The sequence below is a fragment of the Bombus vancouverensis genome, chromosome 14 (assembly GCF_051014615.1).
Source record: "Bombus vancouverensis nearcticus chromosome 14, iyBomVanc1_principal, whole genome shotgun sequence".
Taxonomy (NCBI): domain Eukaryota; kingdom Metazoa; phylum Arthropoda; class Insecta; order Hymenoptera; family Apidae; genus Bombus; species Bombus vancouverensis.
Genome location: NC_134924.1, coordinates 8569761 through 8597228, shown reverse-complemented (window position 1 = coordinate 8597228; position 27468 = coordinate 8569761). Strand labels below are relative to the sequence as shown.

Here is a 27468-nt window from a genome sequence, read left to right as displayed (position 1 = left end):
CGAATCGGAACGGTGGCCCGAGGTGCCTGTGTGCGGCGCTGTGGAAAAAAACGAGAGGAAGATGAAGATGCCGAGCGAGGATGAAATGGACAGAGAGAAGGGGTGAAAGAGAGAGAAAGAAAGAGAAAGACAACAAAAGAGCTAGCGCCGCAACTCCTCTTTCACGGTATTTCTATGACGTTGCCGCGTTTCGTGGTTCATTAGTGAAAAAGGGTTTCCCTTTTGTTGGTCGTGATACCATTGCGAAATGCTGCCAGTACGATTCTATATCGCCGTCTGCGCAGCCTTCTCGACCATTAGCCGGTTATTCGAAGCAACTACTTTGTCAGATGTTGGCGAAATTTCGATGATAGCACGGTCGGCAGGCCGAATGTCTTGCGCCGTGCCGTTTAAAATCGTCGTGATCGTTTCATCCAACCGAAACAACGATATCTATTAATCGGGGCGTCGTCGTGGCGTGTCGCAACGACGGCTGAACAATTTGGAATTCGCCTCGTCGCCAGTAAATAATTTTTATTTATGGCCGATGGGTCAAACGCAAGGTAATCGCGACTCGTCGAATGGCATAAATGGATGGAAAAAAATCTGCTGGAAGAATCGTCCGTAAACCTCGCCGATAATTCTCTCCTCTTCCTCGATAAATGAGTTTTTGTCGTGAGAGGAACCAGATGGTACCGTCCAAATATGGTGCAAACGCGATTTTCGAGAGAAATCGTTCGAACTGGACATGATATGAAAGGGCGACAGCGAGGGGCGCGGATACGCGCGTACAGACTCAAATGGATGGTTGCTGCGTTTCCGGAGGCGGAGCCCGAGGGTTGCTAGGCTTGTCCAGAGCTGGATTTAGAATGAGTCCGAGTCGGAATTCGAGTTCGAGAATATCGCGAAGCGGTAGATGCCGGTTTTTTGCAATTAGCAAAATGGCAGGAGGAACGACGAGAGCCCACCGAATGAATGCACCTCATCGAGCCATTGTACCGAATCGTAACGCTGCGCCGCACACCTATCCACGATAATTTCTCGAATGCACGCCGTACCAGCTCCCGTCGCGTCGCTTCTCTTTTCTATCGCCTATCCTGGAATCGCCACGCCGCGTTACGCCGTACATGCGAACGTCGGAACTGGTATCCGCTGCGAGTGCGAGGCCACAAACTTTTCGGTATAACGGCCGGCAACAACGTGCCAGTTCAGACAACGCTGCGACGGCTCGAAAATTCTAAACGAGGAAGCTGCCTGCCTGTCTACCAGCCAAGTTCGATCTTTCGCGAAAATTCCGTCATTATCGCTAGCGAAATCTATTTAATGCAATTTCGACGATAAATATTCAGAGAGGCGAAGCACGCCGCGAGGCAGCCAGAACCGAGTTGTTCGCGATCGAACGTGAAATAAAATTTTCCACGCGAAAAGAGGACCTAGCCGACCGACGTTGATCCAGGATTTACAGACATGGCTCGATGAGCCGATTTTCAACAATCTGCTAGAATCGCCTGAACGCTGACTCTTTGTAAGCGCGGAAAAGGCAAAGATAATTAGGACAGGTGTTGGCCGGACGCGATATAATAGGAACTGCGATATCGGCGTATTCCATGGTGTCTCGTTTTGGGCTGGCGAGTCGTGTACGGGTCATCGGTTAATCGGAATTTCATAAATCGGCCAGAGAACTAGGAGAATCGATTTGTCGATGCGACTTGAGATTAGAGTGGGCGTTGTGCAAACGGAAGCAAAATTGTATAAACGATGTTCTAATCTGCGTGTAACGATACGAGATTGCTCGTTGTTGAATAAATACAACGAACGTTTATGCGAGGAATATTTCACAATTGCGTAACATCGCCAGGCGCGACGCGGTTCGCTACGGAAATGGCACGGACCTAAACGAATTAAATTTTGCTTTTAGAACGCGTACAGCGGCAGGGGGAAGGCGGGACTTTTCTGCCGAAAAGTATTCCACGCTCTTATCGTTTTCATATTTTCCAGAGTACCTCGAATTTCTGACGCGAATTCGCGTTTGGCAAAATGGTTTGTCGAAATCGGTTTTCGTCGAATAATGACGGAGAAATTGAATTCATCTGGCTTATTCGATCTAGAATTTCGCGTGTTTGCAACAACGAGCGCGGTGTCCGACGTAGCCTATTCCCTTGCGACAACACAGCGGCAATTTACGTCGGTTTCGAGAGGGTGGAAATTGGCAATTACTAATGCGTGACCAATCCCACGGACAACTCTTGCCAACAACACTCGTGCCACCGAGCCGCAACAATCTGGGCTGCGCACCGAGAGTTTCAGAGTTCGCCCGTGGTAAACATTCATCGACACGATAAAAATGAAACGGTAAGCAACTTTCTCGGAAGTGAACGCGCCTTTTCCACGCAAGGGCAAAAAGAGACGAGAGAACAGAAGAGTGACAAAGGAATAAAGAGCTAAAAAGGCCGACGAGAAGAACGAGAAGAACAAGAACGATTTTTCTCTTTCTTTTTTTTTTTTTTTTTTTAACCGTCGCTCGTATCCCGTCTTGATTTTATCGCTTTTTAATTTGCCTTTGCCGCGCATTTCGCGTTGCCTCTGTATTCGTCAACCTACCTCCTTTCGCGCCATTGTGTAAAAGTACATCGTTGCCGTGTCTTTATCGACGGAACGTACATCGAGCTACTATTATCGCAGTCTATCGACCGAACTGACTTGTTTGCGTTCGCTCCCCCTTAAAGAGAAGATGAATTTTATTTGTCGACGCGCGTACACGCAATCTCGCTCTTGTACTTCGTTCTGTCTCGAGATTGCGTTACGCTCTGCTCGTTTTCGTTACGAGTTTTCTTTGCGCAAGATGAAAATGGAGCACGTCTTTGCACGTATTTACGTAACCTCGTAATTTTTTACAGAAAAATACTCGCGACAAGATTTTTATCTCGCGAAAACATTTGTAATATTTTTTGTTTGCTTGGACGAGCGTTGTTGCTTCTGGTCGTGGTTGCATCGGTGTAACGCGCGTATTTATAACGTGCGATTTTCGTGTGCCCGAAATCGAAGTGGCGGCAGAGAAAATTCAAATTCGAGGTATTTCGGAACCGCGAGGCGGACTTGCATGGAAAATCAGTGGGACGATCTCTTGAACGCGTTGAAGCCGAAGCTCGCGAAGGCACACGCGTTAGAGCCCGACGTTAAAGCCGGCTTTACTTAGAACCGGGCTTCCTACGTCTACGATGCATATTTATGAATCGTAGTCATCGTCGTTGTCGTCGTCAACGTGGTGGTCGTTGTGGTCGTCGTTATCGTCGCTACCGCCTTGCCATCAGACGATAACATCGATTAAACGTCATTTACGATCGCCAAGCGGTGGAAAATATTCCGAGACAATTTTCAAAGAGTTATATATTCTTTGGTGAATCGCACACGGGCAGCAAAGTTCTAAACGTTGACGTATCTGCTTCTTGGAGATTTTGCAACTTCCACTCGGCTCTCGTCGGTGTGTATGCGACTAAATCTTTGCCAGAGCTGGCAGATTCGCGTAACGCAATTAAAACGGGCAAACGAGAGCTAACTTTTCGCGAAATCTTGTTATTGCTCTCGTGTAAATCTAGTTCACGGCACCGCGTCAACTTTCCGGAGGAAAAGATTGCGTCTCGCGTGTGTGCTCAGCTTTTTCTTGTCAACAACGTTCTGCGAGCGTTAACCACGTTCCACAATTATCATTCATTGTTGCGTTTATTCCCGAGGTTGGAAACTGAAATGAATGTGGACGGCGCGTGTTATGGCGAAACATTTTTAAATTTTCAATTTGACCGTGTTACGTGGCTGTGCGCGGCTTGTCGCGCAACCAGCTCCTCGGAGAGAGCCGACCCCGTCCAATTGCATGGAAACGAGAAAGTCGCTTAGAAAGACAGTCGTGCGACAAGAGCTGTGGGTGGATGAGGTGGAGAGGGGGGCGGGTGAATTTCGCGAAGCGGCGATACGGGAAGGGTGGCTAAGTAACCAGCGTGTACGCGAAACCGAATTGAATTAGGAACTTTCCGCGAGCACATGCTCGAATTTGCATAAACGCCGCGAACTCACCTCCGCTACAAGCTCGAATCCGCTCGCGCGGTCTCGTCTGTACGTGTTGTCACGCGGCTATGTAGACGTGCACCGGTTAAATCCGCCGAAATGGCCCACAGCGCTCGAGAACGATGCACCACACGCGCGCGCTATCGCTCCTTGCATTCGTATACTCGTTCCAGTTCGCGCTCGCGTTCGTCGGCGAACGCAAAATTAATTAGCCACCTTTTGCCGACCTCACGCGGAAATTAGCGACTCCAATCCTTTAGCATTCCGGCTAACGATACCCGCGCCAAATGTATTCCCTTCCATTAGAGAGGCGTGTCTCGCGTTTCTTCGCGTCGACGATGGCGACTATGACGACTGTGACAACGACGTTGCACCGTAATCCAAGAGCCACGTCGACGAATCCAGTTGTCTCTTAAAGTAACGCGAATTTCTCCCTGATTTTACTTCAGTGGAATATCAAACGAGTTCCCCCGGTATCATCGAAGGTTGCCTGGTAATTATTAAATTGCGAATTAAATTAAGTTTCACTCTCGCGGAACAGGTTATTCACCCTATCATTTTCTCGCGTCGCACAGCTATGGTTTTGCTCGCGTGCACGACAAGGGTTTCCTACAATTTCAAACTTTTTCACGTCGCCGTCCATCTACTTTCCATCTTTTTCGTCGGCCTTTGATCTTGGCTGCTACAACAAGTTCGGAGGTGAGGCTAAGGGCACCGAACGCTCTGTATTTTTCCTTTTCTCCTTTCGTCTGTCACGGAATTAAAAAATGTTCCGGAACGAGCAGATGGAACGATGCCGTCATCTTGGCCGAACACTCGCGAAATCGCTCCGTCAAAATCTTACGGGTTACGAGGAGCGTAGTCGTTTCGCGTCGACGTGCTCCCGCTCATAATGAATTCCAGTCGCCATTCCGGCCGGTGCAAGTGTAACGCGTCCAGCGGCTACCGAAAATACGAACCAGCCTTGTTAGAAAGAACAAGTGCTGGAGAACGTTGATCTGCTTTACATCGTTCATTCGTTTCCGCAAATATTAACCGCAGTTTGCAAATTTCTCAATTGTCGAGATACGAAGTTGTACCCGCAGTTGCTTTCACTTTGTATCGTTGTCCTATTTTCCCGTTGTTTCCATTCGCTCACGTCTTGCTCATTAAAAACTAAGTGTCCGCGTGCCGGGAAGATGTGCGCATCGAATTCGTTGTCCATTAAGTTCGAAAAAGATCGGTTATAATGGTGAGGCATTGCTTTTCGGGCATACAATACCGTGCTATGATTCGTAAGTCTCGTCCGAAGTTTCACCAACTGGAAAAAAGAGACGAAGACGTGTTGGTGATCGTGTTTCGCACATGTCTCTCGGCTCGTTTCGTCGCGAAATCTCAGCGGAGCATCGCTGCCGGTCTGATCACGATCGACGGACAAGCTCGTCCGTCATGCTGTCCGCTTTTTCACTGGACCCGGGCTACGTTTTCTTCTTTTTCCTTTTATTTTTCATTTTTTCGTGTATTTTTCTTTTTTTTTTTTTTTGTAGACGCGAAACCACCCCAAGGGAGGGAGATCGGCGGACGACAAGTCTGACGGAACAGCGTCTATATAACACTTTTATATTGGAATCCATACGAGCCTCATAAATCTATCGAGCGGGGCCGCGTTTCAGTGGTCCGACGTACGAGCGAATAGAGGTAAATCTGTCGTCGTGAGGGAGTTTCGAGTTAGGATCGGTGCAGCGTGAAAATCGTCGAGAAATCACGGCTGTCTAGCTCTACCTTTCCTTTGTTCTTTTTGTAGACGACTCTCGTTTCGTCGCGCCTATCCTACAGGTATTTTGATATTGTTTCAAATATCATACGCGTTTCGCAGTGTCCTCGAGAAATCGTTCGGTCGTGAAACGAGCTCCCGGCGTGTTCGTTCGTCGCGGTTAGCCGTATCGATGGCGTAATTTATAACGCACGTTAGACACTTTCAATGGACAAGACGTGCCATTTTTAACGAAACTAGTTTACCAAACGGGGCGCTGTCGTTGAGTCGCGTCGCGTTTTTGGCGCGATGTAAAAAGAAACCGAGACAATCGACGCTGCCGAGTGGTAGAACGCGCGACGAAGCGACGATCGATCGACGCACACGTCTGCGAGTAAATCGGTACGATTGTTCGAGTTGCCACGGCGCGCCTTCGCGGTAACGAGATTACCAGGCGTTCGACTCGTCGCGAATGATCGTCGTTCCGAATAATCCAAAAGGGGTATAATTTTCGGCAAACAGATCGCTCTCGACGATCGTGGCAAAAGATTACGCGACGCGTTAATTGGAAAGAAGTCTGGCTGGCTTAGGATCGTGAAAACCACGGGGATTCGTGGTTACGTCGCCGAACGAGTTAGCAATAATTCGAGGTCGGGACGAGGGCGACGGGAGGCGGATAGAATTAATTTCCGAGGGAAAGGAGCCGGAAACGACGGAAATCTCGGAAGCGTTCAACGGCGCGAAAATCGAAGGGGACGACCTTTCAGACCTTCCAGTCGACGATTACACGCACTCGTATAATAGGGAGCCGACACTCGGTGCGAATTCTATGCTGCCCGTCCGGTAACCGAAAGGGGCAAAAAGGAGAAACGGGAAGAGAAGAGAAAAAAAAAGCGAGAACGGCGCGCAATCTTGCCGCTCTCGCGGCTCGGATACTTTCCTCGAGGACGACGATGACGGTCCGGAGCAAAGCGAAATGAAAAAAGAGGAAATAAGGAAGCGCCGGGGTTAGAGGGGATAAGAGGAGAATGGAAAATGCGCGGGGACGAAAGAGCGAAAAGGAGAGGAGGCAGCGGTAGAAGATGCTCTCGAGGTTGGCCGTTCCAGGGCGGCGCGACGATTTCCGGATGATTATTCTCTTGGTGGCTCGGTTTTTCGCGAAGGGTACCTATTACGAGGCGGCTGTGTGAAACGGTTGAAAAGAGGCCTGCCTCGACGGGGTTAAGATCAAAGGAAGTGGCTCGAAGCGGCACTGAAGGGTCGCAGACTGTTACTGGCCGTAGGAGAAACGAGCCAGCGAGCGGTCGAGCGAGATTCGTTCACGCTGAATAAGGGGGTGGATTCAGCGGCGAGCCGGCAGGGTCACCGTGAAAAAGGGCGCCACCGCTACACGTATTCTGCACGCAACGTTTGCCTAAACAAGCCGCGAAGGGCCAACGAGAATCCGATTACATTCTGCCCACTGACTCGTTCTAACCGAGTGACACGCATCGAGACGTCTCCAAGGACGACCACCCCTGCTTACTCTCTTGCCTCTGATCCCTTTTCCTCTGCAAACCGCCGTTGGATAGATCAAGATAAGGACGAGATTCTTTCTTTCAGATTCCAGCAATCTTTTCTCCTAGTTTATACATTCTACGGAATCCTGACAAATCTCTTTAGGGAATATTGATTAAAATGTAGTAGTAGCCTCTGTCCAGACACTGAGTTATGTACGCCTCTTTCGCTGTACATCATTTGAGGAACGTGGGAACGTGACCCAACGCGACCCCCGAGTTTCCGCCTCGAGATACTCGATGCACGTAGAAGCCATCGTGAAACATACTTCCGCGGAAAGATCAATTTCTGTTATGAATTCCGAGTCGACGGTCTTAACAAGACATCGCGTTAACAGCTTCTACACATACGACAGAGTCTGTACGAGGGACACGGATCGATGTATATTTGAATGAAATACATCTGGATGCAGATAGTCGGTGGAATGGCTTTCCAACGTTAAAGAGGGTTTGAGAAGCAACTCGGCCTGGCCGTCCTTTAACCCTTGGACGTCGGGCAGAACCGTGAGAACCAGTCGAGAAAAGCAACCGTATGGAAAGCGGATCGAAGACCCCCTGCAGGTTCTCTCGTTTCCGGTTAGCAAGCGAATGCAAGTATCGAAAGAAGCGGAGAAAGTATACGTAGCTGCGAAAGCTACCGTCCTTCCCAGCGAGAGCAGCGTCCTTAAAATACGCTGCCCTGAAAAAAACTGGAAGGTTACGTTTACTTTTGTGCCGAGATCGACCCTTATCGGTAGCCAGGGAACTGCTACGGGCTCGTTTCATCGATCTTTTTCCTGGCAAGCAAAGAAATGTCCTCGTCCTCGACAACGTTGGGTATTGTTTGCCGAGAGGACCGGCCTTATCGTGCTGCGAATAAAAAGAAGCAATCTCGCAAGTTTGGCCGACAAAAAAGTTTATACGCGCGCACGGAAGGGCCCGCAGCGATTTCTCCCCCGCGCTGCGTAAAATTCAACAAGAGAGCAAAGCTTGCTACCGTTTACTCGATAAATTTCGTGAAATAACTGCCCTCGAGTTCAAGCTTCCTCTCGGACCTCCAATAGCCTGCAGGTAGCCTTTGAAAACGGGACTGCTCTAGCGGGTATAGCAGATGACCATCCGAAACGCAACGCCTAACGAAATGGCAGAAACGGCCAACCATGGGAACATGGAGATAAAAACGAGAAGCGTGGAGATAAAAACGAGAAGCGTCGCGGTACCGTAGAAAATAATCATCGGCGATCCGTTGCACCGACCTCATCGATCGTCGAGAAGCTTTTTCGCTGGTTAACTGAGAGAAGATAGGCGGCAAGAAAAACCGAACAACGACGCGATAATCGACGTTTGACAACGAACGCTTTTCTCCTTTCGCCGGGCTCCGTTATCCTGTGGCTTATGTCGGTCATATCCAACAGAACGGCAAGGAAGTTCGCGATAAGGATAAATGTACTTAAGCGCGCCGTTCTCTGTCGTTCGTAATCGCAGCTGCTATTTAGAACTTTCTCGTCTGGAGACGCTACGACGCTCGATTACCTCTTGCAAAATACGACGATTAAACGAATCGACAATCTTCCAAAAACTTCTATCGACTGCATCCACGGAGCGTGGGGATACGTACGCCGGTGGATGTTAATTATCCTTTATCGCTCAACGTATATCGCGTTGGTAAGCTCGAAAAGGGAAGCAACGTTATCGCTGTCGCCGTCGTCGTTGTCGCACTGGTTATTTCAATTCACGCAGACACTGGCCAAGGCAGATTTTCTCGGCTGTCAGTTTTAATCATTCTTTAGAGGAACATGGCGCGCCAGTGTTAAACCGTTCCGTTTCTTGGTACATTTATGCCGAAAGCGTTTATCGCGAGCACGCCACTGTCGTATATCTTTCTGACGCGCTCGAAGCGTTGTCCTCCGCTACAGATACATTCCTCAGGCTCATTTAATTTCGTTCACATCGCGCCGTTTATTTTTGCCACCGCGCTTCCGTTCTCTTCCGACCGTCCCATCGTCCCATCGTCCCGTAGTCCATTCTTTTCCCGCTGGCCTCCGTCCGCGTCAGAGGAAAATGTAACCAAGAACGGAATGGCCCTCTTTGCACCTGCATCTCGGCAATGCGGAGATCCATAACTCGTCGGTCGAGGGCAATTCGGTCGATTCTCTGAATACGTAATTGCCTCTTCCTCTTCTGGTTTCACCGCACGTTCTTCTCCCGTCGTCCCTTGTCTCCTTTCCTCCGTCGTCTCCTCGTCCCTCGATGTGCCGACGTTATTGCGTCGCCGATATCTTTACGGAGAAAAAGATAATCTCGATACGTTCGCGAAACTTTTCCACCGGTCCAAAATCCTGGCGATCGTCAGACAGTCCCGTTCGTGAACGCGATTTCACCGTTCCAACGATCGATTTTCCCAAGATATTCGCTTGCATTCTCGTCCAGGCCACGCACGTCTTCTCCTCGTAGGAATCACAAGCGTAACACCGAGCTACGTTTCCTGTTGTTCCTATACTTTCCTATATTTCCGTGCATTCGCTCACCTAAAGCCACGTAGTCTATACGTCGGCTTCCGGGTAGAGACATATTTATTGCGAACACGGGACCTCGTTTCGCAGGAAGATGTAAAAGAACGAAAGGGTGCGTCCGTTAAAGGGAGCAACGGCGAAACGAAGAAGGGGTTTCAGAAAGATGGTGTCGTGTGCTCTTTGACAAAGGGCAGCCGGTATCACGGCATTATCGTATCCCCGATCGACCAGGCCGGGTCTCGTACAGGCTGCGCCGACGTGCTTCGTAAATATCGGGTTACGGGCGTGCAAAGACCAAGATTTTACGGGCAAACCGGTCGTTATTGGTAGGCGCGGCGATACGATATGTCAACGAAAAATCGGCCAACGGCACGCGTATGGACGTAAGCGTGAGTGCGGTGGTGCGTATGTTTCTCAGTCGAGATTGTCGAAATCTTTTATTCTTATTGCGCATCGATCGGTTCGCGAAACAACCTGTTGGCCGTGCAAATATTTTCGTTCAAATAAGTTATTTACGTTGGCGGTGGCGCGTGCCCGCACCACGCACCAAGGTATTTGAATTCGAAATGCGATACCGGTCGTTTCGAAGCTCGAGATGTGGATTCGTAAATATCGAGTTACGCGCATCCAGAGATTCGGGATTTCATCGGGGCGCACTTAGGTGGTTATTAACCGTGTATAGGAAGTAACGAGCAACAGAAAATCACGTAGTCCCGATCGAGTTACGTGCCACTTATTTCTTTCCCTATTATACACAGCTCCACTCCGTTGCAGTTCGAGCTGATAGTTTATGTTTCGAACTTTCGCAATTATAATTCTCGTAGAACCGCGTCGTACATTATGGTAACGCGCGATACTATCCTATGTATCACTTGTAAATTGTCCAGCCGTTTCAGCGTGGTCGTAGCAAGTAACCGCAACCCGGGGAGAAGGTATATATACTCGTACGCGCGAAACCGACACAGGAATCCGACTGCTTCCATCGGCCGATTCCCTCGATCTCAGTGTAGTGTTGTTGCGCTTCGCCAGAAATACTTTTAGTTTCGAAATTTTCGTGGGAACGTGTACGTCGTAGATCGCGAGTGTATCGTTGCTCCCAAGCACTCCGGGAAGAAGCTACTCGTCGAAGGATTCCGAATTTCTTTGAGAACTAACCTCGCTTCGATCCTGTATGGTCTGCGAACGATCTTGAAGAAGCGCGTACGAACAAGTTCTTCCACCGTGTGGATAGTCGGCGGGCTATCGCGATTCGCGGATCAAGAGAAGGAAATCGGATTAGCCGCGGCTGTACCGTTCGTAAAGTTTCCAGTTGCCAGAGAAAATAAAGACCACGGATCTCCCACGTGGGAATCGTTCGTTATTAGCTAGCCGGCAATAAGTTTCCCTTATTGCCGCGTAAACGATGCACTCGCTGGCTCTACGGTGGACTGGCGCCGCAGAGGGAGAGTTTAAGGGCTGCTTCAGGGCCTCGCTAGAAATAGAGTAAGCCACAAAGCTAGAGGTACAGGAAGAAAGATACGAAGGGGGTGTTTCGAGCGGATAATATACAGGCACCATTTTTAAAGTTAAGTATCGCCAAGCAACGCGATTTAAATGGAGATGGACGAGAGACCATTGCCGGCTGCGGACCGGCTTTGCCACATCCTCCGACTCCGTACCACCGGTCTCACCTCGTCGTGCAGCTTTTTTTATTTCTCTCGCTGTCCCTCCGGTATCGCGCTTGTTTTCTTTCCTCTCCCCTGACCCCTCCTTTCCTTCTCTTCGTTAGAGTCCCTTCTCTCTCTCTGCCAGTCCGATCTCGCAATTTCTCACTATTCCGTGTCTCTACGCTCTCTTTATACTCCCTCAGCAGAAGATTGCAACGACCCTCTTGCACTCTAGTCGAACGTAACAACCCCTCGTGACATCGTCGATGGTCTCGGCAAAACGTTTATCCCAGAACGAAGCGGAAACGAAACCCTTTCTGTTTCAGTATTTAAACTCGCCGGTCGTGGAACCGGTGTCGTCGCGTATCGAACAATACCGCCTCCTTTGTCGCGGCATCTTTTTTTCTCCACTTTCCGACCATGGATAATGAACGATTGCCGCGCAGCCGATAATAAATGAACGAAGCCGCAGCAGCTTTTTCTTTCCGTTCGGTTGCATCGCGTGGAACGAACGTTTCAACGAACGCGAGACGAACTTTCGTCCGCGGGCTGAATTTCATCCGATCGAACGGGAAAGTATAACGTTACGTGGGGCAAAGCGTACGCGGAATATTCGTCATCCAGCCGGTAAATTACAATGCGCCGTGTGCAGTTCATTGTACGAGTGGATGCGTCTATATACCCGCTTTATTACGTAATTTCAGTCGGCAAATTATTACAATTCGTCCCGGCGGTTTGCACTGTTAACGATGTTTGTATTATACGTACATAGCCGCGCGGCAGGGCGGCATTGTACGCGTGAACGAGAGGCAAATAGTCCAATCGATAGATGCCCGCCTTTGGTATTCAAATCAAACACTTTGGGCGTATCTACATTTATAAACGTCTATTATCATTCGCTGGATAATGAATCGCCAATTAATTACCATGCTCCAATCAATGGTAGGGCCGACAACGAAAGTACAACGGGTCGGTTAGCATTTCGTTCGCGTTTACCGACCCCCAGAAGGACGTCACGATTTTTCTATTTCCATCGAATCGATCGCGCCACTAATCTTCCGATTTCCTCCTCTCGAGCCGATCGCGTGACAAGCGTTGTACCTTTGCACGCGATCTTTCGCGAATGTGCGAAACTTTAGGGAAACTACGGTGGTCGACGTACTCTGATAAAGAAAGAAACGACATTTGTGACGTTAACCAGTTCGCGAGCTGGGATCTCATCGAAAATTCTATCCGGGTAGCGCAGTCCTAAAATCATCGTGGACGTTGATGGGGTCGTTTCCGCGCGATTAGAGTCAGGAAAGGACGAGGAAGAGATTCGCAACCAGGAGGACCTCCGTTTACAGCGGTGTCAGCCGGCGGTCGCGGCGACCGTCCGACCGCAGCACTGTCAACCTGCGTAATTAATCCACGTTTCAGCGGGCCTGAAACGCCCGACAGCAGCCTAAGATTTACCGCAGTCCAATTTTACACCTGTCCGTCATCCGAACTCGCGACCAGTTACCTTTCGCTTAATGAAATTTGCTCGCTTGGTAATTATCAGTGCTTCGCTCTGGGATTCGTCTATCCACGTCATTCTGGCTCTCTGGGCAAGGCGATTTCTCGTTCGCAGTTACAGATCGACGATTAATTCTGTATCCGTTGCGAGGATATTCGAGCGTCATCGCTCGATCCATCCAACTCAAGTTGCCAGATCTCTCGCTCGCAGAGAGTAACTACTACTCCTTACGTTCGTTATACACTGCTGGCAACATTCGATGCGAGATAGCTTGCGAGAATCGTCTTTGCACTCGTTCCGAACCTCCTAACGTTCATTTGTCATGCTTATTTCCGCTCATGGGCTTCTCGGTGGCAACGATGCTTAGAATATCGACGAGCCAACTAGCAATTGCCATGCTGGAATATTCGCTTCTTCGTTCTCTATCGCGCATTAATCTGCCATGAATCGAAATTACGCACGAGTGTACGAACGCGATCGCAATTTTCGAGCATCGTTGATCTTTTCCATGGTGTAACGCGAAACCGTTTGAAATTTGTCGCGATTTTAACCGGTCACGTCGGATTCGCCATGCACGATTCGAATGTTAAAGGTCGGCGTAAATTTGCACCGCTGTGAATATCACGGGATTCGTTTCCTCTCGTTTTTTTTTTCTTTTTTTTTCAAATCATCGATCCCGGCGCATTCTACTTCAGTGGGAGAGGAACGTTCAAAGTTGTTACGAGTCTCTAAAAGCAATCACACGGGAAGACGATGGATTTCGATGAAACAAACTTATTTTCTAAAACGTATTACGCCAAGCAATCTGCGTCCTTTATTTCCTCGAGTCAATATTTCCGCTCGCTAGACCCGACAGTTTGCAAGGTTATTGCAACGTGGACCAACCGAAGTATAACCGAGTTCATGGTTGTCTTTAGAGTCGTTCGTAGCGGCGGCGCTGTACAACTTTTGATTGGAATACGCTTTTACTATTCCCTTGCAACGCTTTGAAACAACTTAGGTCCGCAAAATCGGTGCTCGTTACGCTTTCCATCGTTTACAACGACCATCACTGTGGCTGATGCACGGCCGAACGAGTGAAAAGGACGCTGTTAGAGCCGCGTGACGAACATCGTTGCGATTCGGTCTTTCGTACGTCGATACACCACCACGAGCTACGAAAGATTCCCAGTGAAATTTCGTCGAACGCTGTGTAAATGTCAAAATCGTATGAAATGTTTGCTGTTCGACATTGCCAACTTCCGATTCAAAAGTATCCAGCTAAGTATGCACTTCGCTTTAATTTCACGGAAGGAAATTCATAGAGTTTAAAGATGCTTTATTTATCCATCGATTTGAACCAACCGCGACTCGTTTGCGTAAAAGTTAATTTCAATATTCCTCGTACATTTTCCGTTGCGGATTTATCGATTCCGTCTGGTCGCGGAACCAGGAATTTGATATCTGATTCGGTGTTACGCAGCTGTTATTGTTACTGCACCTGTACTGGCTCGATGTTATTGCAGTCAAGCTGCCATGATTGACGCCGTGAAAAGCCGACCCAATGAAATCGCGGAAAAATAATGCTCGGAATACGACACTATACGTGTCGACGCACGGTCGACTCGCTGATATTTTTGCCGCGCTGCTAACAGTTCGTCCTACGGTTATACAATGGACAAAGCAGAGAATAGACCTATCACCTTATGGGACTTCGCATCACGCAAATTAAAATATCGATCGTGGGAAAATTCAATATTTAGAGTAACGAGTTTAAAAATTATATTGAACTTGATCTCGGTCTCGCGATAATATTCCTGCACGTGCGGTATAAATATCTCTCTCTCTCTCTCTCTCTCTCTCTCTGTTCAAATTTGCTCGTATAGACACTGATAACGTGTAGTATAGCAGCTGGCATCTGCAGTGTACTGTAGAATTTCTGAAAGTTGCATGTGGACTTTGGAAATCTAGAATGGATTTCGAACGATTGTACGTAAGTCCGGCATCTGCAATTCATTCTACATCTTGCTGAAGTTCCTTCGGGATTTTAAAAATCTAGAATGAATTTCAGATGCTAGGACGTAAGTATCATGTGCGGAATTTATTCTAGAAGAATCCTTATGGGCTTTGGAGAATATTTTAGCAAGCAGCTAAGGTCCGTACGTCGTGCGCGTCGCGCAACCGCATAAATCGTTATATGTCAATATCCGCGGCAATCCAGCAGAAAATAGATTTTAATTTCATATATCGAAGTACGCGAGTTATTCTAAAATATTACGCCGGCATTATTGTATGTAACCGCAAAATTTCAATGGAACATAAATGTGCAGCAACATTCCGAGATGCATTGTGTTGCTACAACTCGAAACATTGATGCGGTATTGCGACTCGAATTTCGTTTATAAACAGGAATATTTGATCTAAAACGTAAGTACAATAACATCGTGAAAACGTACAAGAGTCAACCCCGTATTTTGTGTTATACGTATGTGCCTAATACGAGTTCGCATTAAATGGTGTGGGTTTATTATACGGCTCGTTTATTCGATTACTACGTCTGCAAGATTTTACATTATCGTTCGATGTAACGTCCGCACGGATAGCTTAGCAGAAATAAAATCGACGTCGAACGACACGCAAGAGGGCGGCGACTGGATGATCGCCGTTGAAAATCGTATTGAATAGAAGCGAATCGGTGTAAAACCTAAACGACTGCTTTGTAGCAACGATACACATCCCTACGGGCGCGTCGTTATCACGAGCGTCATTACAAAGCGACCAAGCACATAATGGTCACGAACTTGTAACGATAACGACGTTGCCGGGCTTTTAGCCGACTGCGCGACCATCTCCTTACTATACGAGCTAGAAAGCTCCGAATGGACATTGGACGTGATAATGCGCGAAAGCCCGTTTGACGATCTCGCTCGATTCTAAACACAGCTGTCGTTGTACAGACACTCGGCGATACACGGCCCGTCTCGATGCGATACGTACACACGTGTGTACCAAAGGGTTGCACGACACTCGTGGGATGCGAGCGTTCGCTCTCATGAAAAGATGACGGGACACCGGATAGAGGACCGCGAGACGCGATTCCGGAGTCTCGATGCGCGCTACAACGTTGTTAAAATTTATGAATAATGTAGCAGAGTAATGTAGTTTCCTAGTAGTTCGTCGAAAGTAAAATCGCTACCGTCTTACAGAAATTTCACAGAAAACACGATGCTCGCGACTGTTGGAAATTCGGCCGATGAATAGCGGTGGTTGCGCGAGATGGATGCGAAGACTAGAAAAAAAAGAAAAAAAAAAAGGAAACGACGACGAGCAACGATGCAGACGAGCGTACGCGAGCCGCACAGGAAACCAAAGGGAAAGTGCCTTGCACATTGTTGCTGGGACGGTAGAGAACAGCCGGTTTACGCAGTGTAAACGATCTTTCGCGTTGTTTCGTGGTTTGCAGGAAACAAGCAACGTACTAAAGCGTTTTACGACCGGCCTATACAAATTGCAACCACGTTAAAACAATCCACCGCGTTACAATTACAGGCGCAACGAAATCGCTGCTCCGCGCAATCCACGGATATGAGCATTGTTACACGGCTGGCTCGCAGCAACGCGGATATTGCCGATTTACGAGCTCTTCACGATCCGCGGCTAACGTCGGGGTCGCCTGTCATACATCCCCTCGTCGAAAATCTATATTTTCCGAACGACGGAATTTTCGTTATCCTCCGATACGGTCAACTCCGGCCCGGCTTCTCCAGCGGTGCTTTACGACGCGCCGAATACCCGCTCATACGAGAAGTAATTGCGCAGGTGGAAATTAATTTTCAGTTGGCCCGTTGCCCTACGTGACTTCGATGCTTCGCATTACCCGTCGAATTCCGCTGAATGGAAAATCAACCGCCTCACGATCTAACATTACTCTACGGGAACCTTGGTTTCAGCTGCGACAAATCGCGATGGAAAATTTTAGAAACGTTCGTGTTTAATGATATTCAGACGAGGATTCGTCGCACGGAAGGTCGCGTATAGTTTCGTAATAAAATGGGATACGCGCGATTCTGTCTGGAGCGTGGATTGATTTTGAGAGAGCAAGCTTCACAGCTTTCGCAGCCATTATGTGATTCAAATCTCCATATTATTCTATAATCTATTCGCTAGAATAATAGCGTAGGCCATGGCGATTAGAGTCGATCGCATGCCGACCGGAGGCTCGTTCGACTTGCACGCCACCACCCACCAATAAGCACCCTTCGGTATCGTAGTTGCGTACCTTGCGCACGTGCTTAAACGTACACGCTATCGTCTAGCGGATTTGAGCAGATAGTAGCATGCCAACCGATATTTGCGTCTTCCGGCGTCTTCGATTATTATCGTTCTCTCGAACGCCATATTTGCTCCATGGCGTAAACACTGTCGTAGCGAGTGATAAAAAGACGCTGGAATATCGGTGGTAAGAGAGAAGGATAGGAGAGAAATACATAGAGTCGAGGGATGAACGACGACACGGCACGTCTGATTTATGAGCTTCGTAACCCAGACGAGAAGACTGGATACCAGCACTGGCATGCAACGCCGGCTTCTTCGTCTTGTGTTTCATCATCTTCTGTCTCTATTGCGCTATTTAATCCGCGTTTAGACTTAACGGGATTAATTTTGAAAACATGAACATATATCAAAGATCATGGAAAATAAGAACAATTTTCGATCGTCAACCTTATAAAAATCGAGTTCTGACCAGTGGATGGCATAAAATTCGGTACAAAAAATGTAGTTTTCAAATGATTTGCTTTTTCGTCGATATACGCGAGATCGGGAGCATCGATGAATGATGAAGCACCGGCGGAATGTTTTCCACGTTGCCTGCGAGGCGACATTAATTTTTCCACCGCTTGCACGATCGCTAGCCTACCTAGTTGCATGTAACGCTTCTATAATGATTTATACGTGTATAAGCTATGAAACACCGATAATTACGGTAATTGCAATTAATCAGATTTATGTGCGTTAACTATAAATCTGATTATATCTGGATATATAGGTATAGTAGTGGCAAAATCTCCGTAAACGTACTAGCCCCGATTCTATCCGAATACAAATTAGAGCGTGAACGCGACCGAAACGACGACTCTCGTTTGTTGATCGAGTCGTGTTTGCCACGATGGAATTATCGGATTCTTACAGTTCACGACCGGCTGAAAAATCTGAATATCATGAAGAACCGCGTGGTCCATCGTACGAACTCATTCTCATTCTTTTCCGCCGTTTTCTTCGCGCGACAGCGGCGTATTCGTTCGCAGGAATCGACAGCTGTGACCAAACAGCGGACGTGTGCGAATAAAATTTTCAGTCGCGGTCCCTTGATTCCTGACCGAGGAAATACGACGTCGACGATGACTCGCGCTCCTTTTAAAATTTCGAAGGAAACTTTCCTCTGATTTCCTCCTTTACGTCGATCGAAGGCCCAACCGATCTTGCGGTTTGCAGTTAAAACGAATCGCGGCGAGACGATAATTGCGACGAACGAAGTTAAGCGAAAACCGGACCGGGGACACGGAGAAAACGAAAAGGGATAACGAACGAATGAAATTTATGTCCGGTTTCGAGGTCGTTTCGCGCGACATCGGATCCGCTGCTTTTCGATCGAGATTTTCAAATGGAATTCTCAGCGAAGCAATAGGTTCCGACCTAGGAATCCGAGGGCAAGACCGAGGCCAGAGATCCCCGGTCAGTTTCGACCCGGCACGTAATCCTCGGACGAATCCCCAAGACCAACGGTATGCTTTTGCCGGAAGCCCTTCGTCCACCGTTCGACCTTTCCTAACCGATCCGAGCACCGGCTCGTTCTCTTTCTTCAGACAATGAATTCGCTCCTAGAAATTTCACTCTGTTTGCCGAACACTCCATCTTTATCGTTTAACGATCGAGTTACTGCGATCGTATGCTGCAAACTTTTCGCGCTTCTCTTCGCTTCCTTGCCCCTAACAAACTTTTCTCTTTCCAACTTTCAACTTCTTTTTTCCGATCCTATCGAGGACAACCGTTCTCGTCCTAAATCTATTATCCTTGTTGTCGCGTGTACAGGCAAATCGATATCTATTCGCCGATCGCGCTAAATCCATCCACTCACGATCGGTTGGCTTGCGGCGAAAAAACGTTTGCCACTATCGTCGCCAATGTACGGATATCGAACGTTATTCGGATTAAGTTGGACGATCGGTGGTTTCTCTTGGAGCTTATACTTCAACGGTGAATCGAGAACACCTCGGAGACGCCTGAGGCAAACGGGGTCAGGAAGGAGGTCTCGGGTCAAGATGGGGATTAGGATCTCCAGGGGTCACCTTGCGAAACCCGACCTAGCACTATACGTCTAACCCATAAATTATGTCCGTCTAAACACACAATTCCTCTATGAGTAGCTGTCTAGAGATGTTTGAGTGGGTGGAAAATACGAAGAGAGGAACCAAATATCCTGTCGGTGCCTTTTGTAATTTCCATTAAAACACGCTGATAGAGTGGCGAACGATCTCGTTTGTTTCTCATCGAGGAAAATCATGGTGCGTCGAAATTTGTGCTAGGTATCAGATTATCTGAAAAGTGTCTCTCTTTCACAAACGTGTTTTTCGTAACAGTGCACCTTCTTACAAACGCAAAACCAGATCTGTGAGATGTCACGGTGTTTATCTTGTGGCGGCACTCGGGAACAATGTATATCGCCGAAACGAAGTGCCTGATGAGTCAACAATATCCCAATGTTCGAGAAGAAGACGTGCGTGGCAACGGTCGCGGACGCCTAACAAACGCTCGGATAGTGGGAAATTGAGGGGCGACAAAAAGAAAAGAATCGGACCCCATCGACAGTTAAGTTTGAACCAGGAAGCGATAAAGTCGAGTCGTAACCGCGCAGCGAGATTGACCAGAGAAACCGAAAGCGATACGCGACGCTATCAAAAGAAGACATTTGTTAATAAATATATCGTTAACCTAAACACCGAGTGATTATTAACCGAATATCACCTGAATCTCAACGGAACAAAATGGATCGTACGTAATTAGACAAAATAATGTAAAACAGAAAACGTGTGTCTATTATTTCCTCATAAAACGAAAGAAACTTTTCGGACAACCTAGTACATACTGTTTGGTTACCTGCCCCTATATCTACGCCTACGTGTTCCCGTGTCGTAAACGCTCCTTCTCTTTTATGGCATGTGATATCGTTTCTTATTTCCTGCTCCAATCGTACGTTTTTCTCGGATGATATTTTATACAGACATTCATTGTGAACGTCATTTCTGATCATCCACTCGAGAGAAAAATGTCTCGCTGAACAAACCGCGTTTCATAATTTTCATCGCTGTGATAGCGCGATAAGAAGTGGTTTATAGCGTAACTATATAGTCAGTGAGCTATAGCGTCGAGCGTTATTTCAATGGACGTGTCAAATTTATTCAGACAAAGGTTTCACGTCGTTAAGAGGATACGCATAAATATTTGATAACAGGATGCGATAGGAAGCGAACTCGATAGGAAGAGGGTGCGTGCGTGTATCCTTTATCGGAACCATAGGTTTGCTAAGAGAACATACAGTGTGTGTGTGTGTATACAGCTATGCGCATAGTTCACATACCGACCCTTCCTCGCATGGTATGTTATAATTAGTGCTGTAGCGAGCGCACGCAACATTGATATGTCCACGAGCTTCCGAATACTTCCTTAACGAGATGGCTTTGTAAACAACGAGTTAAGTCTTCGCGTGCCTCTTCGATCTGTCCTTTTCTCTCTTTTTCAGATCACCGAGCCGATTAAATGTCGTCGTTGGAATCGAGTTACGATGTTCCAACGTACCGAGCTTTTTGAATCGAGGTCGAAAAAACGGTGAAATCTAATTGTTTCCATATTTCATATTCCACGCGGAATGGCAACGCGCTTGCCCTGCAACGTCCATCCCGATAGAATCGGCCCTTTGATCAGCCATCACGGGGCGCAAGAAAGTCGGGCTGTCGATTAAATTTGCATTTGGAAATCCGATTATCGCGGATTCAAATTTTTTAACGCGGACAGCCGGGCGTGGTAAGCAGCGACTGCCACCTAGGTCGGCCGCTTTTAAATTCAAATTCTACGCGACGTCGATTAATTACAAGACGTCCACCAAACGCAGCTCTATACCCCCCGCGGATCCAAACGTCACACCGTGTTTCTCTTTTCTGCCTTCCTTTCTTTTATCGCGTCGTTTGCACGAGCTCGCGCTCTGCCATCGTTTCCTCCGGCATTTGCAAAGCCTTGCACGCAGTCGCGATACGCGCGACAAACCAAGGTGCGAACGGTAACGGTTTCGCAGAAGGCGTCGAGGGATGAATAAAGGGGCGAGTTAAAGCGCGTCAAGGGAGTGTCGTTTCCTCTTGCCAGGTTTCCACGCAATAATCGTTACCGTGAATAGTTCGCGACCTACCTCGAGAAAAAGAGTCGTCGAATGTCAACGCGCGCCCGGAGCGTCGCTGCGAGTTTGCTCCAGCTACGTATCTCTATCAAAGCGTGGTAACGTCACGTCGCGTCTCGTCTAATCGCTACAACGTATCGCGACGATCTTTGCGCACCTAATTTATAGATGAGATCGTAGATCTCGCGGTGGCTCCCGATTGAAACCAATAACTCGAGCCCAGCGGATCGAGAATATATCAATTAATCACGCGCGGCGTGCAGAAGTTGGCGCGGATCTTCCAATGGCGCAGTTACATCGATGCTGGTACAGCGAAGAGGCGTCGCGACGGTTATCAATTATTCGCCGATAAAGCTGCCATCCAGAAGCTGCTCTCGCTCCACCCACGTCGGTGCCCCTTCAGACACCGATCCAAATTTATCGACGCGCTATAATTACGTGCCACGAAGTTGATTGTGCGTAGCTGCGGTCCTCATTAGGCGTGTACGCCTCACCGTTATGAAGAATTCTGATCGACGTATTGTCGCGCTTGTCCCTTTTATCTCTCACTCGCAAGGAACTAGTTGTACAGCGTAAATGGAAAGTTTGCAAGCCAGCTAAACGAAAAACCGCAGCTTTCGACGAAACATCGTTGAGATTCCATGAAAATTGAAAATTTATTCGACCGTGTCCGCGGTAAAGTATCGAGAAGCGAAGCTACCGCAAAAATAAAAAATGACAACGATAAAAGATCTGTGCGATAAAATCCGACCGCGTCAATTAACGCTGTTCTTTTGAAACCGCGAAACGTTGAAAAACAGCCACCGAGAGGGAAAAAGAAGGTGGTGGGGCAGAGGGGGGAAAAAAGAACCTCGGCGATGTATTAATCGCCAGGAACCGTTTATTTCCTCGGGCATTCAGCAGTCTCTGGGTAGTTGAGGTAGCTAACCGCTTGAAAAATGATGCAACATCGTAGCGTCAGCAGTGACGGTGCCGAATTCTAGAACCACCGACGAAGAAGCAAACCGCGGCAGGCATGCAAGTTTAATTGCGAAACTTCCCAAACTATCGCGAATTACGGGAAATATTGAAAAACGCCAGTAATATCACGGCCGTCCGTTCGGTTTGCGGCTGTTCTATTTTTATCCAGGTATTCGGCCTGCGTCGGTCGAGATATTTGGCAAATAGGAACGAACGCATATATACGCGAGCAGCCAGAAAACAGGCCGCGGTCGTGATTAGAAGATTCAGCAACCGGAGATAAAGATCATCAAAACCGTAGACCACCGGTACGTATTTGCCTCTATACTCGTCGTATCGCGTGACCGTGACACGATTAAAATTGCTTAATGATCGTTTCAAAATAATTCGGAAGTTCTCGTTTCGTTTAGCCGATGCGGGTTTTATCGATAAGAGGTTTTTCAAACAAATGCTACTAAACCTAGAGTCTGGATAAAAATTATCGCGCGAAAGGTACCAAGTTCTATTTAAATCCAATGCGGTACGGTACACGGTTCGTTAAGAAAAATCATAACGAGTAATCGGTCGAGATAATTGTCAATTAAGAGGGATTCGTGTTTTATTCGATTGTATTTCCAAAGAAATACCTTGCAGACGTCATTTTGACCTATTGTGTAGCACCTACTCTTCGTCTCTCTTCGTTTCTCCTTCTTCTCCTTTTTCTTTACTCTTTTCATCCGAGCGAGAAAAATTATTCCGAACGCTGTAGCTGCATTTAAATTCACCCCTTCCACTGATCTGGTTTCCTTCCAATTTTCAGGTTCATTAAGGAAAATTATAGATACGCGATCGAGCGAAATAATTGTCAATTAAAACGTTTCGTATTTCATTGATCCGCAAGTTCGAAAGGGTCGCGGGCGACGGCCAGCTTTTAATTAATAACCGTTTCAATTAAGACGCGTCCAGTCGTTTAGCGATCCGACGTGACAGCGATAGCGGCGACGTATATGGCCGCGTAAAATTTTGCTCGCGGGAAAGAAAAACGCGGAACTGCTGCGGGCAACAGCAGGCCTTTATGAAGGTTCCGCGGTGGCATTATTGCGGCCAACTCGCAAACGGGAGAAGCTCGCGGTCGCGTCCGCAAAACGGAATGCAGAAAGGAATTTGGAGTTCGAGTGGCAAGAGGCGAGCGAGGAACGAGCAGTGACGTACGTTTAATAACGCGGACCGGCTTGTATCTGCAGCCGTCATGGTGTACGGGCATTGTAATGGGAAAGAGAGGGCGATCCGACCGGCGCCGTTTACTGCATACTAGTCGCGCGAGTTGCGAATTCCTCAAGCGCCATGAATTTTTCGTCACCGCGGCCAACCAAAGCGGCAGGTCGTCGGTCGTCGAGACACCGCACGGATTTCAGCGTCGCATCCTCCGACACAATCTCGCTCGATCGCGTAAATTAACCAACTCGCCAACCATCTTATTACGTACTAACAAGAGCAAAGAACGAATCACTCACGTATACAACGGCACTCCAGCCTCGTTCTTGAACCAAAAAACCATGTGCAGGCTGTCCTCTCCGGGTGGAGTAATGTCGCATGGCAGTTCCGCTGGTTTTCCTTCCACGACGCTGATATTGACCAATGGTACTGCAAACGAAAATAGACGGATGGTATCGTTAAAAGGTTGCATTCGTTGTCGTTACTCGATTTCGATTTCGATTTCGCGGCCGAATTGGAAGAAAATTCGAGCGCAAGAGAAGATGGAGAGAGTGGACGAATATCCGGGCCGCATTCTTCGATAGCGAAAATCCGGATATTCGGATGCAAACACAATCGAACGAGGATGATGTTGGCCAGCGATATGTAAAGTGCACGCGGTATAGGATTAAGAGATCCGCTTATGAAATTCGGTTTGGACGGACTGCCGTAAACTAGTCGTAGCATCCTGCTTGCACAAGACGATCTTTCGAGCAGGTAAATGGAAAGCTCGAAGGTCTGATCATACGGAACGAGAAAATCCTTCGGGAATTTCCGGTAGGCTATTTCGAAGAAACGAGTTTCCATTCGATTCGGTCCGTTGCTTTCGTTTTCTCCACGCTGGACGATCGAAACAAGAATCGAACCTGCAACTATGTACCAAGTGCCACGTTCGTTCGAGAATTTCACCAGAGACTTTTTTTTCTCTTCTCCACTTATATACGAACGAAAGAGACTCCGAGAGTGTCCGAGTGTCCCAGTTCGTCGAATCCGATTTGTCGCGGTCGTTTCACCCTCTTGTTTATCGAGCGTGACGCATGCCACGAATATGGACGTGGATGCATGAAAATTTCCGTTTATCGTCGATAAATCTTTCTCTCTCTCTCTCTCTCTCTCTCTCTTTCTTTCTGTCTTTCTCTCTCTTTCTTTGGTAAGCGATCGTTCGCGACGCTCGAAAACCTAAACCGGAAGGATTAGCTGGCGTTTCGCGTTTACTCGCTGGTTATAACAACCCCGTCTGGTATAAATATCGCTTAGGGGTGACTGTTTACCATATAAACGCCCCGGAGCTACGGTACTCATTTGAATTCTCAGTTTTTCCACGTTGTAACGAGCTCAAGGTACGTGCAACAAGCAGCAGTTACCTCTTCTCGGGTGGTAACGCGGCTGCTGCCACCGCCTCGTACCTACTTTCCACGTTAAAAGTAAGAACCCTCGGGAAGCTTCTTCCCGGATTCGTTATAATTTCATGCGCGTATTTCGCGGGTTTGCTTACGATTTAACGTTTGCTTTTAGTCCAGGGTACATGCGCGCGCGCGCTCGCCACCCTACTGCCTGGAATTTTTCATAAGCGTCACGCTTCTTTCCCTGCAAACTGTGTAATTTGATTAGCCCTGCGTCGCTGTTGCTCTTAACGGCTACATCGTCCGCGTCCTCGCGAAATTAACTACCAAAATGAGCGAGGTAGCCTAACGGCCCCGTGTAATTAACGACGCGGTCCGTCCGATTCTGCGTCGTATCCCGGGCGCTGCGACGCGACAGCAGCTGATCCTCCGTGGCCAGCGAAACACCTAAGAGACCTATAGCGGTTGCAGCTTAACTCTGTTGATTTTACTTATTTATGTAAGCGGCGTAGATACGTCGTTGGACACGAAAGCGACCGCGCCACGGCCATCAATCAGCCGCGAACAGCTCGCGCGACCGCGTGTAGTTTAAATACCAGAGAAGCCTTGAAAGCCGTTTCGATTAATGAAATTCCGCAACATGGCCGCAATTAACCCTCAAAGACCCGAGGCGCTGGTCGAAACGTCCAGCAGCGTGCTAATGGCGGACGCGGCTCGTGTCGCATTCGAAACGCATTTAATGAATTCGTTATCGACCGGAATCAACGTTTGCCTCGGTGCTACGAACGCCCGGACGAAGAAGCGTCACGGCAAACTTCGAATTTGCATGGGTGGAATTTTCGAACGTCCTTTCGTCGCCGTTCTCGGTCCAGGGTCCTTTACCGAAACGAAACCTTTAACCTGCGGTGGCCTCGGTGTCTTGATTAAAACCGCGTAAGTTTCCTGATCACGGCGATTGAACGAAGCGGCGCCGATCGATGAAGGCGAGAAGCGTGACGTCGCGAAAGATTTCGAGTTCAACCGCGTGGAAAATGCAATGCCGCGGGCTTCTGTTTTCCATTAGAGTCCAACGGCACACGTGTCGTACGGAAGATTGAGCAAAAGTTTCCAAAGTCACGGGTAAAAAGCGAAACTTTTCCTTGGATCTTAGTAGAGCTTCCCATCCTGGCGAGTTTCGCGTCCAACTTTTCGGGTCGAACTCGTCGAAAACTTACGGCCACTCGTCATCGTTGATCACCGCGATGCTACAACAGGGCCAAGTATTTTCATAAATCTTCCACGATGACGCGGATTGATCGTACGATCGAGGTGCGACATAACGATTACGTTCTAATCGTTCGCAAGCCGCTGTGCGACTATCGCGCGTCGATTCGAATTCAAACGGTCCGATATCGATGCAAATTTCATGGAACCGGCGCAACGTGCGCTTGGCTTTTACGCGGCCCAATCCAGGCCGTAACGCCAACTTTGCCATGCGTTTCCAAATCCTCTCTCTCTCTCTCTCTCTCCTCTCTTTCTCTCTAGCTACGTTCAAGGCAAATACGCTTTTACGATATTTTCATCCTCGAAGACTATCGTCTCGCTTTGCTCTACCCGGCAAGCACGTTCTCCACAAGTACAACTCGCAATAAAGAGTGAAAACTGTGACTTTGCATCGAGAAACTACGCGGAATCGTTTAATTTTATTCAAGCGCATCCGATGCATCGTTCCCGAGGCGACTGATACACCAACAATACAAGTTTATCCAAAATTCGTGCGACTGTTAACAGCAGGAATAATATTAATGATAAACGCAACGAAAATACGTCGAATACGAGACAAGTTTGGCCACCTGCTCGATCTACGTTCGGCTCGGTTGAAAATGAATGGAAAGGGAGAGACGGAGAACGGAAGTTACTAAGAAGCATTTGTCAAGCGCATTAACCCCACGATGCATGGCGGTGCAAGATCGATGATTCGAGTGCGACCCACGTTCGCCGAAGGACCATTCATCCTGCAATGTTTCCACGAGGAGTAGTCGAGACAACGAGGGAGGTAGAGCGTCGCGACACCGAAGGGATAATGGGGTTCGTTTTAACAAGGCAAACGTTACGATCGTCAAAAAGAGTATGCCATCTTGCTTGCAAATTAACTTCAGTCGGAGGACTGGTTGTTAGGCGCTATTATACCGACAATTCGTACAGTCGGATGGATATGCGACAGAACATATAGAAGGGTGAGAAAGGGAGGGGGAGAAAGGAGAAAAGAGACAGAGAGAATCGTAAAAGGGACAGGATAGATACGTAGGAGCGAACGACGAGTCCGTTATTTACGGAGAGTCGAGTGTGCTCGGTGCCCCTCTCGCAGTTTCCAACGACAGAACCCTCCGATGTGACCGACCGTTTTACACACGTTAAGCGACATTGTCTACGCTTATTGTCGTGCTTCGTCTCTTCCATATCTGTTTCGTACGGCGCGGCGCTAACTCGAAGGGGGAGGGCTATAGCAGAGGACGCGTAGCGAATTAGAGTCCTGTTAATCAGTTGCTTAATTCCTTGCGCAGGT

The 27468-nt window shown here is 48.0% G+C and overlaps 1 protein-coding gene across 4 annotated transcripts in view; it reads right to left on the bottom strand.

The window, feature by feature from the left end:
• LOC117166243 (kin of IRRE-like protein 1) overlaps window positions 1-27468 on the bottom strand; it is a 253136-nt gene that overhangs the window by 136965 nt on the left and 88703 nt on the right. For all 4 annotated transcript variants that reach the window (XM_033350052.2, XM_076624375.1, XM_076624376.1 and 1 more), the window contains exon 2: window positions 23841-23970. In XM_033350052.2, the coding sequence (XP_033205943.1) occupies window positions 23841-23970 (130 nt within the window). The remainder of the gene's footprint in view (window positions 1-23840; window positions 23971-27468) is intronic.